Genomic DNA, 15,489 nt, shown 5'->3' with positions numbered 1-15,489 from the left:
TAATGAAGAAAGCAGTATTAATTATTTTATAATATTATCTTAAACTACATAATCTTTCATATATGCGTCTATTTTATACTTACAATCGATCTTTTTAATCCTGAATTTATCTTAAAAGTTTCATGCATAAAATCTAAACCATCTTTGTTGATTTTGTTGTTTAAATAATTCTCAAATTCAACAATACTTCCACCGACACCAAAATATATATCTTTTGCAGCAACCAATGCCTCTGTTGGCACAGTGGCTTTATATGATAGAATCAAATCTAGGACTGTTTCAGAAATTACTGGTAAGTTTTCTGGTTGGTAGATAGTTTCAGATGTAAGGATTAAGAATCCCTTTGAAGGGTTTATATTTGCTTTCAACATGCCACTAAATTTTCTACTCCATGATCCAGACATGAACTTTAGATATATATTTCTTTGCTGTAAATCTTTTACAAATGCTTCTAATAATTCTTGTGTAAATAAAAGCTCATCATCATAAACAGGTATATTTTCATCGGATGAAGTTTGTAATGTTTTCCACTGTTCTTCGTTCAATACAGATTTAGCCCAAGTAATTATTAAATTTGGAATTGTTACTAATCTTAGTACACTATTATTATAATCAGACAATACCAACGTCAATGGATCGGTTCTGTTAGATTTCAAAGCCATCTCAAAAATGAATTCACTAGGTAAAGCAGTACCACAGCCCAACTCTACGACAGTATCGATCCCATTTAATTTACCTGATTTATCTAAATCATTTAAGTATTCCACTAAATCAATTGAACATTCCCACGATTTTAAACCACCTTCGTAAATATTCTTTCTAAGATCTTCTGAGGTTTCACCCATTAAAATTTCCAATTCTGTACTATTCGAATTATTCAATTCATCGAATTCACCCATCAATTGATGCTTAACATCGAATAGTTCTCTTCTAAACAAAGTGGCATTTGTAATCGGGGTGTTGACTTTCTCGAAAGATACTCTCACGTCCTTCAACAAAGTTAAAATAAGTCCCAAGTTCTCTAAATGTGGTTGTGCAATATCAGATTGTAATAGCCTTTCTGAATCTAGTGGATTTAAAGTTTCAATAGTGCAACTTTTAGTCTGGCCACTGATATTTTGAGAAGGGATGCTATCCTCTAATTCATCATCGCTGAAATCATTTGAGGTAAAACCAAATGAGAATGACATGGCTATGGTACGGATCAGATATATCTTGTGCTTGCCAATTATTATATCAGGTCCTAACATAAATCTTGCGATGAGCATTGCTAAAATATTTATCTGATGCTTAAAAAGGCGATTTTGAAAAATTTCAAGATACACGTGATAAACACATGACCAGATTCAAATAATGGTTACCGTCAAGATATGGCGTGTCAGGATGGCTAAGGCTTACTACGAACCAAAACATTATATATAGATAGATTCAGCAAATATTGCTAATAGGACTATATTAATTTCCTATGAATGTTTATATTATTAGAATATTTAATACATTTTAGTTAAATATCTTCGAAAAGTATTGTAGAATATTAGATGAGCACCACTACGACATAAATAAAAACAAAGGATATGTTTACCATTTTCAATTGAATAGTAAAATCCCGAAATGCGATAGTGTGTGATTGTTAAGATAAAATTATAAAAAACAGAATAACATTTTAATCCCAAGTGCACACAACATAGAGTAATAATGGCATTAGATAAATAAAGGGTGAATAATAAAATAAAATAAGCACACACATGCACAACAATGCTATGTTATCCTGGGATCACGAATGAAAATTCAGACATTAGAGTGTAAACAGAAGGGAGGGTTGGAATATAATAGTAGTAAAAGCAAAATAAGAAATTGGGATACACTACCGATCTCTTATTTTGATTGAACTTGAGAGTAACCGGACCAAGGGTTAGCGTTGACGGATTTCAAGTATTCGTCAGACTTCAATTGCCATTCTTTAGTCATGGTTCTTGGAGGGTCTTGAGCGAAGACTCTAGCACCGGCAAACAAGGCCACAGCAGCGACCATACCGATAATAACACCCTTGGTGATGTAGATACCGTCACCTTTAACCAAGACAGGCTTTCTTGGACCCCATTCACCGTAAGATATGTACCAAGCAGCTTGCTTTTCAGACTCCGTTAATTGAGACCAAGGCAACTTTTGTCTTTCAGACAACTTTGAGACTATATCTTGTTGTTCGGAAGAAGGCATCAATTCCCATCTCTTCTGTAGGTCGTTGATGGCAACCTTTGAGACAGCTTGGGTTTGAGCAAATCTCCTTGGAGCAATACGAGAGACACTAGATACAGTTGAACGCAACACTACATTGAAAAAAAAACACACATAAAGAGGACAATGAAAGTTAGTATTAAAGATTAATATTCACAGAACCATATGGAACAAACAGCCCCAAGCAAGGCAAAACCAAAAGTAACATACTGTTATTATATATATTATATTATTTTATTTTAATCTGTTTTAAAACTTTACTTTATTCCTTTTTGAAATATTCAGATTGATATCTTAATAAGTATTCCAATCTACTGGTATAGAATATAGAGATACAGAGGTATAGGAAACAAAAGTAGTTTATCAGTGGACTGAATTGAAGTAAAAACCAAGTTCCGAAGAGACAATAGATAGATCAAGTAAAACAAAAGAATGCAACACAATGAAAAGTAATTAATTTCTTATATATATAAATAATATATATAGCAGATAATGAAATATATATATATGCTATATATATTATAATATAACTAGCGCAATTTATAATTAGAGAGAGTATAGGAAACAGGATAGTTAAGTAAATTACATAGTTAACATTTTAATTTTTTTTTCCAGTTGAGTTGAGTTGATATTCCAGAGAGAGGAAGAGGAAGAGGAAGAGAGAAAAAAAATTAATGAAGTTGAAGTGTATTGGTTGGTAGAAAATGTATATGGGCACACTGTTAAGTTTTATGGATCATTTTTAGCAGGATGATTTTTTTACCAATCAAAAGCTTCAGACGATTTTTTTTTTGTTCTGTTTTGTGTTGTTTCGGTCGAAGCGGTGGGATGTTGGGTAGCGTTTGAGCATTTCCGACGGCTGGGGGACGGGGGGTTTGCACGGTAACTAGTTTAGTTCGGTTGGTGGGTGAGAGTATTGCAGGAGGAGATGGAGACGGACGCCGTTTTGTGTTTTTTGTGTAACGGTTTCATCGGGTTTTGTTTTTGTGTAGTTGTGTATTTTTGTACGGAAGAGCGGATGCGTGTGCTGCACAACAGACCTCTGCGAAATGCTCTTTTTCATTAGACCAATCATATGGTGGCAACGCAACGCAAGAGTCCATCCACTAGCTTCAGAAAATTACAAAGACAAATCAGAGCAACAAACAGAATAAAAAGGAAAGACAGATGTGCTCTCTGCCCTCTCTTGGCCTATCGGTGGTTGTTTACAAGTAAAATAAAGACACACACAAGCACAACCAACCCAAGAGAGAGAGAGAGAGAGACTCGTTCCATCATAAGTAGTGTTCCAGTAAAAATCATTTACAGTACTTTTCCCTGTGAATACATCCTTCCGTGGGATGTGATGGAAGAGTCATGTGAGTGTCACGTGTACGTTATTGTCATTGCCATTGTCGTTGTTTTTCTCGTTTTTGGCCCTCTTGCTCTTGCTCTTACTCTCCCCCTACCCAACCCAACTCCGGCCTCTCCCCCTTTTTTTTTTTAGTTGTTCTTCTTATTCTTTAATAGTTACATTTACATACTCGGCTGTACAGATTACTTAGTTCTTGTTGATTCTATGAATCCATCCATAATGTGCGTACTGTTGGTTCCAAACAACTACCAGAGTGATGTCTGCGTCGTCGATTTTAGCATTCGAGATATATCGTGACGTCTTTGGAACTTGGTAGGAATCTCAGTAGGAACTTGGTGAAATGGAGACGCTGGCGGAATGCCTGTGGATGTTGGCGACAATGTCGATTGACGAGGAACTTGTTCTAGTTCCAGAACATGCTCATGCCCGTGCTCTTCTTGTTCTTGTTCTTGTTCTTGTTCTTGTGCTTTTCTTTCCCCTTCAACAGCCTCCTCTTGATTCAACGCTATTTCAATCATGTTCTCTTCAATCACTCCTTTCAAACTTATGTCTTCAATCTTGACATCATCCCATTTAATCCATCTCATAGGCAATTGAGCAAATTTACAATACTCTTCTTGTTCGCATTCTATCCTTTCAGACAGGCTATAGTTATCGAATTGAACCACTTTTCTATTATTATTACCACCATACAAGAAAATAAACTTTAATAAATTCCATAATTGCAATTTTTGCTTTTGACTGAACTCGTTATCTTCTTGATACACGTATTTAATATCTTTGAACATGGTCACTATTTGTAAATTCAGGACCCATTTCATACCATCTTCTTTCACGATGTAATACAATGGTAGGAATTCTTTGAAATCACCTTTTTCATTAAAATCAATCAATCTCAATCCTAATGGATAGCTTTCTCGTATCTTGCGTCTTTTGGCTAGTTCAACTTCTTCTTTCTGTTTGACTAATTCTTGTTCTCTTCTCAACCTCTCTTCTTCTTGTCTCTTGCTCTCTTCAAGCTTCTGTTTCTCTCTCTCGGCTACTTTCTTTTGTTCATCATCGGCTAATTTCTGCAATAACTCTTGTTCTCTCTTCTTCTTCTGTTGTAATCTCTTCTCTCGATACTCTTCCTCTTCTTTCAACCTTTTTTGTCTTTCTTCATCTTCTTCCTTCAACCTTTTCTGCCTTTCTTCCTCTTCTTCTTTTTCTATTCTCTGCCTCTCTTCCTCTTCTTGCTTTAAAATTCTTTGTCTTTCTTCTTCCCGTTCTTGCAATTTCCTCAATTTCTCTTCTTCTTCTTCTTTCAAACGTCTAGCTCTTTCTTCCTCTTCTCTTAATCTCTTCTCTTTCTCTTCAGCTGTTTCAATAGGAACTTGTTCTTGTTCTTGTTCTTGTTCTTGTTTTTGTTCTTGTTTTTGTTCTTGTTCTTGTTCTTGTTCTTGTTCTTGTTCTTCTTCTTGTTCTTCTCCTTCTCCTTCGATAGATTTGTCCAATCTATTATCATCATCTTCTATATCTGATTTCTGATCATCAACCGGTGTGGAAACATGTCTTTTTCTAGAGGCATTGATAACAATCTCTTCTTCACTATCCCCATCCGACGTACCACTGTAATCATTATTCTTAGACTTTTTACCTGTCCTTGAAAATCCATTGTTCTCATATCCATGTTCATCCTGCTTTGTTCTGTGTCTTTTCCTATTCGAACTACTATCTTTAACGGATTTAGTTTCAAGTTTAACAACCTCATTAGGTTCCAAGTCGTCAGGGTTAGGTGAATTATCTCTATCAGTATAACCAAGCAATGCTAGTTCTTCATCATCAACTAAACCCATGGAACTATTCTTTGCATAATATATAGCAGACTTCCCTTCTTTATCTTTTCGTTTTGGGTCTGCGCCAGCTTCAAGTAAAAGTTTCACTATATTGATATGTCCCCTACCAACAGCCGCCATAAGCGCAGTTGTACCGTCTTTTAACGATGTATTCACTTGAGCTCCAAATGCTAAAAATATGCTGGTGATATCTTCATGACCAAACTTAACAGCTTCTAAAAATGATTTGAAATCTACACGTCCACCATTTTCTAAATATAATCCAACATAAGTTAGGTTGCCATCCTTGGAGGCCCTAAAAAGTTTCTCTTTACCAGCTTTTGAAGTGATATCAGTCCAATAAAATTCGTCTTCAACACTATGTTCTTCAACTTTAGTATTATGATTAGGCAAGATCGAGTTCTTTCTCGATGAGCGTGTACCAGTACTTTTATCTTTCCAGTGTCGAGCTGCCTCCCTAAGACATTCTTTGATCTCTCTAATTCTTTCTAAATCGTCTTCATCAAATTCTGTCTCATCTTCAATAGATTCATAAGCAGTTAGTCCCTTTGCATTAGATATTGTAGGATCTGCGCCATGCTTCAGTAGATATTTCACAACATCTATATGGCCATTTGCTGCTGCATCGATCAAAGGTGTATCTTTAAACATTTCAAAAGAAACTAAATTTACATTGGCTCCATGCTGGACAAGTAATTTAACACAATCCAAATGACCGTTCAATGCTGCCTCATGTAACGATGAATTACCTGCATTATCTTGATCGTTTACATCAATTTCACCTTCTTCAATTAGTTTCTTTACAGTATCATATTTGCCTTTATCGCATGCAATTTGAAGTTTCGTTCTCCCTCCAGAATCTCTATATATGCTTTTCCTGGTTTTTGATGACATTGTTGATATATTTGTTGTATGGATTTTTGGTGTACTTGAACTTTTCTTTATTAGCTTGCTTCTACTAGGAGAGGAGGATATATGATGATGTTTCGATTTAATTGGCGATGAAGCATCATTAAGAATACTACTAGAGATGGGATTATTTTGGATATCATCAATATCTGATAACTCAGAATCTGATTTATTAGATATGTTGGACCTTGATTTGTTACCAGGTTTCCCTTTAATTTCATCATATCGTACTAACCGTGTTAATCTGGGTCTTGGTGGAGAAGCCGGTTCAGTAGGGGCATCACTATACACCTCTTCTTCATCTGAACTTTGACCAGCTTCTATATCTTTTCTTTCAATCTCAGTTGGATCTGTAAGCATTGATTTTAACTGGGTTCTGGATAAAGAGATTGTGGGATTGGAATCATTTTCGATATTCTTATTTTTATTCACTTCTGAGGATGATTTATCTTGTTCTATCTTTGCATTAGCTTCTTCTTCATCTGAAACTTGAGAGTGAGAATTTTGTCCTGTAATTTGATCTTCCTTATGATAACTATGTTGGTGTCTCTGTTCATGATTATCTTGACTATCTCTACGTTGAGTTCCGATGCTGGCTTCATTGTTGCTATCCGTTATAACCAAGTCAGCAGGATGTTCAGCAGGATGTTCAGCAGGATGTTCAGCAGGATGTTCAGCAGGATGTTCAGCTTCCTGTTCAGCCTTTTGTTTTTTTATTTGTTCTTGTTCTTGTTCTTGGATATACTTCCTCTCTTCAAGCCTTCTAGCTTCTTCTCCCTTCTGCATTTCAAGTTTTCTGGCCTCTTCATCTTTCTGTTCTTGTATGATTCGAGCTTCTTCTTGAGCCTCTTCTTGAGCCTCTTCTTGAGCCTCTTCTTGAGCCTTCTTCAACTTTAAGGCTTCTTCCTCTTGTTTCCTTTGTATAGCCAATGCTTCTTCCTCTTGTTTCCTTTGAAGAGCCAATGATTCCTCCTCTTGTTTCCTTTGTATGGCTAATGCCTCTTCCTCTTTCTCACGCTGAGCTATTCTCTCTAACTCTTCTCTTCTGGAACTAACATTTGAAAGATAGGAACTTAAGGACTTCCTCTTAACTGTATGTTCCTTGTTCTCAGACATTGCATCAATAGTATCTAAAGCCACAGAATGCAGATATTACAAGACTTCCTTCCTTAATATACTTTATCAACAAATATCATCTTCTTCTTAATGTATGCTTCTGTTTTCATCTCATTTTTAACCTTTGATGTCAATTTTAAAAATTCGCTTAAGCATATTTATGGACCCACTCACTACAAATGCTAACAAATAATGGCAATGAGCATAAAGGAACAATGAAGAATGGTTAATAAGATTAAACAAAGATACTTTTCGATCTGATTTTTGAATGTAATGAAGTATTAATATTTATGGCATGTTTCTTGCCTAATCATTAGTTAAGATCCATTAATTAATTTATCCTTTTTGACCTTTTTTCCTTATTGCTTTATGGCTCTAATAAACCTTATTATATTGCCTAATTTATACAATGTATTAAAATTAATTATATAATTTACGTAACTTCATTATTTATGGCCAGAAATGGTTTGCTGTACCATCTGGATAAGATGCAATTTCTGTTGATATTGTAGACAGTTTTGGTTTTATGCTTTGATGGTTTTCGTGCATCAATAGTTGATTATTTGGATTTGGAAACGAATTATTTCTATAAGTTTCTGATGGAGTTTCAGGTATATCTATCGATGAGCTAAGATTAGTTGTTGATGATGACGAAAGGAATGAGTTATCATGAATCTGCGGAGATGACAACGATTGTGAATTCAGAGTTGATACATTATTTGGATCCAATTTTTTTAATAATTCACCCCATTCCATTAATTGGAAAATTAATCCCATATTTGGACTGATATCTGTTGCCACTAATTTCAATTGATCATATGCTTCATTTAAGCCTAGATTTCTATAACGCATAATATATGCAACAACTAAAGAAGCTGAACGAGAAACACCACATTGACAATGAATTAATATTTTTTTATTTTGAATAACACCAATATGCATAATTTTTGTAATATGGTTTAATTCAGATAAAATTTTTGAATTGTGAGTCCATGGAATTTGATAATAGTCAATGGATGAATCATTTGGAATTGATGATTTTAAATTCGGTATCTCTTTGGCAACATTAATCACTATATCGAATTTTGAAATTGTCTCCAAACTTGGTTCTGAATAAAGATAAATATTGGGTTCCACTACCAATAGTGGACCTTCTGGATATGCATTTTCTTTGTAAACTTCTTGTTGAATAAAATCTGAATTTGTATTGTCATTGTTATTACTGCGAATAGAATTATTCGAAAATACCCATAGATTTTTTCTTGTTGAAGTTAAAGGTGTTCCAGTTTCCATTACAGAGGGAAATATAGCTTGAGACCCATTCCTATTTATGATTGTTTCGGTATTTAGAACTGATGTATTGATGGAAAGTGAATTTCTTGATAAATCATCTCTTGTTAGCCGTTGAGGACCAATATTACCATTAGTAACACCACCAGAATATGAAGAAGAGGAAGAGGAGGAAATTGAAGAAGAAGGAGAAGAAGAAGATGGAGATAAATTCCTTCCATATAGACTAGGAACTGTATATATTGCAGATTCACTTTTCCTGCTCATCAAATGCGGTACCAAAGTAGGAGAAGAAGATGACGATGAAGATGAATTTTTAATGTTCAAAGACGTTTGATGTTTTGAACGTAACTGAGGTCTTATGGAACCATCAGTCAAAGGTCTTGACATGTTTAAAGACCAATCATCATCTGCTGAAGTGAGCAAACTTTCACCGGATGCAAAACTACCATTCGGCACAGTTTCTTCCAAATCTAATGAAAGATTTTTAGTATTCCTATTATTTAAAGATCTCAAAGAAGTAACACTAATGGTAGAAGTATCACCGGGAAGTATATCCTGAAGACTACTCATTCTTTGTAATACAATGCAACGCAAAGCGTAAAACCACCACCTATATATCCTATTAATACAAAATTAAAACTTGCTTACAATCGTTCCTATTGGAAACCTACCTCCCACCAAAATGCCAATTATAAATAAACTAAGACTAGTATAGTAATCTAAAAGAAGGACACACACACACGCACACTAGCAAGCCAAAGTTTACTTCTTTCTTTAAAATGAAATGAAATGAATTGAAATAACTTAAAATAAAACAACAGAGTTGAATAGAAAAATCAACAACAGAATTAGAGACTAATTAACTACCTAACTAACTCTTTTTAACTAATCGTTCAGTAAAATGAATCCTATACCAACATATGATTCGATTTCTAATGTAGTCCTTATATTTAAATAGATCTAATTTGTAACAATAGAGAAAAGTAAGATTGAAATATCTATGAACTATAAACCCCCCACAGATACACAGATACACATATATACACACACACACACTACAAAACAGAATTACAACACACCTCTAAACTAAAATTAACACTCCTGAAGTTTAAAATCCAAAATACTTTAAAACCTTTCAAGACCAATTACATGAAATTAATCCAATACAAGATACCATCATATATTATAATATATAATATATCTGATATGATATGATATGAAATTATATGGTAAAAGCTCTATAGACTAAACTCAAAACCTTCAAACAACTGAAAAAGCAGGTATAATGCTGAAAGGCATTGGAAAAAATCAAGAATCTAACATAATGTGCTATATTTGGCTGGACTTTTGACTAAAACCAATGCAATACAACGAGAACAAGAACAAGAACAAGAGCAAGAGGAACTTCGAATTGACAAATTTCATTGTTGCTTTGCTTTGCTTTGCTGCATTGCATGAATTCAAGAAAAGAAACAGTTCTACAAATTGCTTGGTTTTAACGAAACAAGATATGACAAGATCAGAGAGCAAAGCAGAGAAGAGGGTTTTGTAAAGTTGACTGGATTAATCGAACTACAAGTATTTTTAATTTAATTCAAGTTTTTTTTTTTTTTCATTACAGACAAGGTTGCATTACTTTACTTCTTTTTACATTTGTAAGAGCCAAGGAATGTTTCAAGACGAGTGAGATTTGAAACTTTTTAGTATATAAAAAAAAAAAAAATTAAATTAAATTCACAATCTTGAGTAGGAATTGAATGAATGGGGTGATTTTTGAAGGTTTGATCTTGTTTTTGAATTTCTTTGTTTGGTTTGTTGGATGAATCAATGAATCAATGAATCAATGAATGAAAAAAGCAAAAAAAATTCTTCCAAATTTAGGATATTTTTAGATTGTTCAAGATGTAAAAAAAACAATTTGATATTGTTAATAAAGTTAAATTTTTGATTCATGGCTGAGAGAGATCGATTTGGGTTAAGTAATATCAAGTATCGTTTCTTTATTTGTTTCTTTTTTCTTCCTCTTTTCTTCCTTTCTTTCTTGTTGGACCTGAATGTAAGGTGAGAAGAGTAAAGTAGAGTAAAGTAGAGTAAAGTAGAGTAAAGTAGAGTAAACTAAACTAAACTAAACTAAACTAAACTAATGTGTAATGAATGAATGATAATTTGTGTGATTGTATATGTGAGCTATCCTAAATGCAAAAATATATTTAATTATTTATATATTAATTTATGTATTTAATTATGTTAAATTTTTGTTCTTGCTTCTTCCTTTCCTCCCGTCGATCTAAATTCTATTAATTCCAAACATTCCCGATCGTTTATCACTTATTGATTCTCCTTGTTGTTCGTATCAATTTTATTCCCATTTTGTGTATTTAATAATGTTCCATCATCATCCTGTCCTGGATGAACTTCTGCATTTTTCTGGATTGAGATTAACCTTTCGCTATTGAAAAACGGTATCTTATACTTCAAGTTGCCCTTAATTATCAACTCGTAGTCATGCTTGATTAGTAGCTTCCATTTCTCAACATCATCCATCATCGAGTTCACGTTTTTATATCCCTTGGATATTTCATGTTTAGCATCATTAGCTCCTGGGTTTAATAATTTCAAACTAGATGATGAAACCCCGTAATGTCTTCTGAAAAACTCCCCTTGGAATTGCAACGGCGATTCCAACGATTGTACAGATCCCAACAGTATTGTCTCCATCGATGGCGAGTCATTCTCACCTTGACTACCTCCATCATTAATATTTTTAATATATGCACTTTTAGCAAATATATCGATGTCTGCGGCAACGACGCCAATAGTGAAAAAGCCAGGATTGTACGCACCAGCAGTAATATCAAATACTAACTCATCGCTGCTGCTTATAATGTTATCCATGAATAAGATGTTAAATCCTTGTAATTCTTTGTTAGTAGCCAACAAAAATCCTAATGTGAACCCTAACGTCACTAAGAATATAACAGCAAAACTGAAATAAATGCAATTACGAAATTTAGACAATGTGTATCTTTGAGTTGTAAAATTATGAGGTGAATAATTTGTCTCATCTGGAAAATAACGTCTCCCTGGACTTCTGAGAGGTGAGTTTTCATGAACATCTCCATGTATTACACTAGCCTTCGTTTGGAATCGATCAACATATTCAGAAGGTTGAGGTTGTGTAGAAAATGTATAGTAATCCTGAAATCTGGGATTTTTATTTAATTTACCCTGGTCTTGGTAATATTGATATGTGTTATATATCCTTGGATCATCTTCTGCATCATCTAATTCACTACATTCATCATCTTCTTCATAGTCTGAAATTTGTGGACGTGCCTCTAAGTCACCACCATGATTATAATAAAACATCGATTGATAGTCATCGTCTTCCTCATCTTCATTTGGTTGAAGTGAAATCTCATTTTTGGAATGCCCGTTTCCCTTTAAGTTCCCTGTATTATTTTGGTCATCCGTAGTTTCACTATCTTCTTCTTGAATAATACTAGGATCCTTAAAGTGGTCATCATGAATACAGCCATCCCTTATATAATTAACTTTCTTAGGTTCGAAATAATCATTTACAGGCTCATGTTTGATTACGCTGTTACTCATTGGTGAAAAATTTGATTGTTCTATATAGTCTTCGAGATTGACATGATCTGGCACTCCAGAATACCTTCTCAAAGGAGCACCGTTAGTATCAAATATCTTAGAAGCAGTTGTTCTTAACCTTCTCTTGCTATTTGTACGGACAATTCCATTATTGGCATTACTTGGAATTCTATGCCTTGACACCGAAGGTTGCCTCATAGCAACATTAGACATCGAAGCCTTTCTAGATGATGTAGTACTTGTAAAGCCATTATTTCTTTGTCTCGTTTTTGAATTTGCTACTACAGGAAAATTAGAATTCTTAACGGTAGGTGAATTTACGCCAACATTAAATGTTGGAGGTACATTCATTCTTCTAGTAGGTGGATGATGACCGGAGGAATATGATTTAATAGATTGGATATCATGTTGTTTGTTTTGGGAACTCATAGATCTCAAGCTTGGAATATCATCAGGAATAGTAAATGCTGCTTGAAACGATGGCCCCAGATGTGAAGATGTGCTTTGATTCGGAGTGCCATTAAACTTGCTTCCTAAGGCAATCCCACCAGTACTTGTATGTCTGTGATTTTTCAGTTTATTTAAAAAATTTTGATTGCTACTATTTAGCAGCGGCACACTCATTTTTGGTGCAATACCATAAGATTTATTGGTCCCATTCGTATGAGAATATTGTGATTTAGAATGATCACTAAACTCATTTAGCATTTCTTGAGGATTCGCAAGTTTCACGTTCTTGCTGGAATTTGCTGTTGATTCATAAACAAATGTCTCTTCAGAGTCACTTATTTCGTTTTCACCAACAGCAGATGCTAGTTTCGCAGCAAAAATATCAGCCTTTGTAGGCTTTTGTAAGGAGTCGGTATCTTGGGATATTGTTGGCTCTTCAGACATCATTGATGACAGAGGTGCCTTTTTCTGTAGATCCGGCCTTTTATCTTCTAATAAAATTTCCCTTGAATTCATCATTGGCATCGATGGTCTTTCTAATATTTTATTTGGTTTTAAATCTGTCAACTTATTCGAAACAATATGTGGGACTGGAGACGGTACAACTGCTGGGCTATTGGAATTTGAAGATTGTGAAGATAAATTATTATTGTTATTAGTAGCAGCGGCAACAGTACCAGTAGTGGTCAATGCTGTTACATTTGCATCCTCGATATTTAATTTTGATTGCCTACCACCATACGCTGTTCTATTCGCACTCTCCATTGATTGTTGATCACTACTTGAAATATGCCCAAGTATTGGCTTTTTTAATGTCTCATTTATTTCATTATCGCTTGGTTTAAAATCATTTGAAATCTCATCTATTAATGATACTCCAGCTCCAGTAGTGGTAGATGTCACAGTAACAGAACCCAAGTTATTTCCTGACCCTACAAGTACTGGTGAAGTTATTAGCAAATTGCTCTTTTTATTTCGTACTGATTGTGGAGCATGCATAGATAAGGGATTATTATCGATTAAATTTCGTTGAACTTGATGATCATTACTGCTTGCAACAGTACTTACAGTTCCACTAGAAGCCAATGAAACTGAAGACATTATAGGTTTACTACCATTTATTTGCGGTGCTATATTTTGTTTTAATGAAATGCCGGTATGTTCCACTTCATTGGATGCATTAGTTTGATTTACATCTTTTGAGACATTAGAATTATCATTATTATATCGTTCCTGGCTAGTATTTGGAATATTAGAAGAGGATCCTCTAGCAATATTAATACTACTTGCATTAGGTGTAGGCAAAATAATATTTGATACTGGAGCCTCTACGGTTTCAGTTTCCACTATAAAATTATGACCTTCTTCATTCATTATTTCTTGTTTGTATTTATTTTATATTTTATTTCTTCCCAAACGGTTTGTCCTTAAAGATTTATCTGAACCTTCCATGTATTTATACTTTGAATCTATTATTCATGTAATTTATGTCATTCAAAACTAGTGACACCTTAGCTATTTTATAAACGCTTTCCTTTATTGTTCAAGAGTAGGATAATGGCAGAAAACAAATTAAAAGTTACAAATTACAATGAACAATATAACAAATGAAATTCGATTAGTTGAATAACAATTGAATCTTAAATTTTCTATCAAAGCAGCTATCAGGCTTACAGTTAATATATATATATATATATATTCAAAAATATCAGTTTAACTCTCCCTTATTGTAAGTAGCCTTCAACTAATATGAATATTTTATTGTATGGGGACTCAAACAGATTCACCAAAAGCTAAGGGTTTTGTTTATAAAACTTTAAACCAACAATATCAAATGGACCGCTATTACTGTTTAAAGCAAATTCAAATTGTTTTAAACTTATTTACGAGTACAGAATCGATTAACACTTACCTTTTTGATATAACCATCACCGCTGTTATAATGTTTCCTTTGGGAATTTTTAAAGCTTTTAATAAACCGAATTTGGTTATATTACCACTGCGGCAATTACCCGGTCACATCGCTCAACTATATCACGTGATCTCTCTTTTATTTTAAAGTTAGCAACCATCATATCGACCAATATAAATCATCAATTTCAATCGAACTAATATCAAAAACCTTTCCCAGAGAGTCCAGCTTTAACAGCACACTTGTATCCATATCTTAATAACATACTAATTCAAAACAAAACTTTGATACCACCTTTTGCTATTTATTTTATTCAATTACTTCTATCATCACGATAGTCACGTGCGTACACGTACAAAACATTTTGTAATCAGAATATTCTTAACCGCTTATCTTACTTACCATCAACCTTTAGCATTATTTGAGAAGTTAAATAACGAAATACATTCCATATTTCAGAATTTATTTGTCGTTACAGTGATCAAGAACACATGTATATCTTTTAAGAATTTATTCATTGTTCAATTGGGGGAATATAACATTATACAATTTTGTCGAGTGGATACAATTGTATAATACAGAAACACCTGTTATCAAAAATGGGTATATTTTGGGTAATAATGGAAGGTCAAAATATATAATATTAGTCTATACACCCCTCTTGTATAGATATGAAATGGGTTAGTCTTTAGAATAACAACCAACGGATTGTTTTAACTGGAGAGGAATATACTATATGAATCCTGAATTAGTGGAATAGGTAATTGTCAGTT

The 15,489-nt window shown here is 33.8% G+C and overlaps 5 protein-coding genes across 5 annotated transcripts; all 5 read right to left on the bottom strand.

Moving 5' to 3' along the window:
* Positions 1-68: 68 nt before the first annotated feature.
* On the bottom strand, positions 69-1,268 carry HPM1 (protein-histidine N-methyltransferase; the record flags this gene model as incomplete). Its single annotated transcript, XM_001646087.1, has 1 exon — positions 69-1,268. One exon carries the CDS (start codon positions 1,266-1,268, stop codon positions 69-71), a length of 1,200 nt encoding a protein of 399 aa, XP_001646137.1.
* A 607-nt stretch (positions 1,269-1,875) lies between these two features.
* COX5B (cytochrome c oxidase subunit Vb) lies at positions 1,876-2,217 on the bottom strand (the record flags this gene model as incomplete). Its single annotated transcript, XM_001646086.1, has 1 exon — positions 1,876-2,217. The coding sequence occupies one exon, from the start codon at positions 2,215-2,217 to the stop codon at positions 1,876-1,878; it is 342 nt and encodes a 113-aa protein (XP_001646136.1).
* A 1,617-nt stretch (positions 2,218-3,834) lies between these two features.
* On the bottom strand, positions 3,835-7,449 carry HOS4 (Hos4p; the record flags this gene model as incomplete). The annotated part of the gene is made up of 1 exon (XM_001646085.1): positions 3,835-7,449. One exon carries the CDS (start codon positions 7,447-7,449, stop codon positions 3,835-3,837), a length of 3,615 nt encoding a protein of 1,204 aa, XP_001646135.1.
* Positions 7,450-7,899: 450 nt separating this feature from the next.
* Positions 7,900-9,312, bottom strand: SDP1 (mitogen-activated protein kinase tyrosine protein phosphatase SDP1; the record flags this gene model as incomplete). The annotated part of the gene is made up of 1 exon (XM_001646084.1): positions 7,900-9,312. The coding sequence occupies one exon, from the start codon at positions 9,310-9,312 to the stop codon at positions 7,900-7,902; it is 1,413 nt and encodes a 470-aa protein (XP_001646134.1).
* A 1,758-nt stretch (positions 9,313-11,070) lies between these two features.
* On the bottom strand, positions 11,071-14,178 carry VAC7 (Vac7p; the record flags this gene model as incomplete). The annotated part of the gene is made up of 1 exon (XM_001646083.1): positions 11,071-14,178. One exon carries the CDS (start codon positions 14,176-14,178, stop codon positions 11,071-11,073), a length of 3,108 nt encoding a protein of 1,035 aa, XP_001646133.1.
* Between the last annotated feature and the right edge of the window lie 1,311 nt (positions 14,179-15,489).

This window comes from Vanderwaltozyma polyspora, genomic scaffold (genome assembly GCF_000150035.1).
Source record: "Vanderwaltozyma polyspora DSM 70294 KpolScaffold1039 genomic scaffold, whole genome shotgun sequence".
Taxonomy (NCBI): domain Eukaryota; kingdom Fungi; phylum Ascomycota; class Saccharomycetes; order Saccharomycetales; family Saccharomycetaceae; genus Vanderwaltozyma; species Vanderwaltozyma polyspora.
Note: the sequence above shows the minus strand (reverse complement) of the source record. Positions and strands in the feature narration are given on the sequence as shown.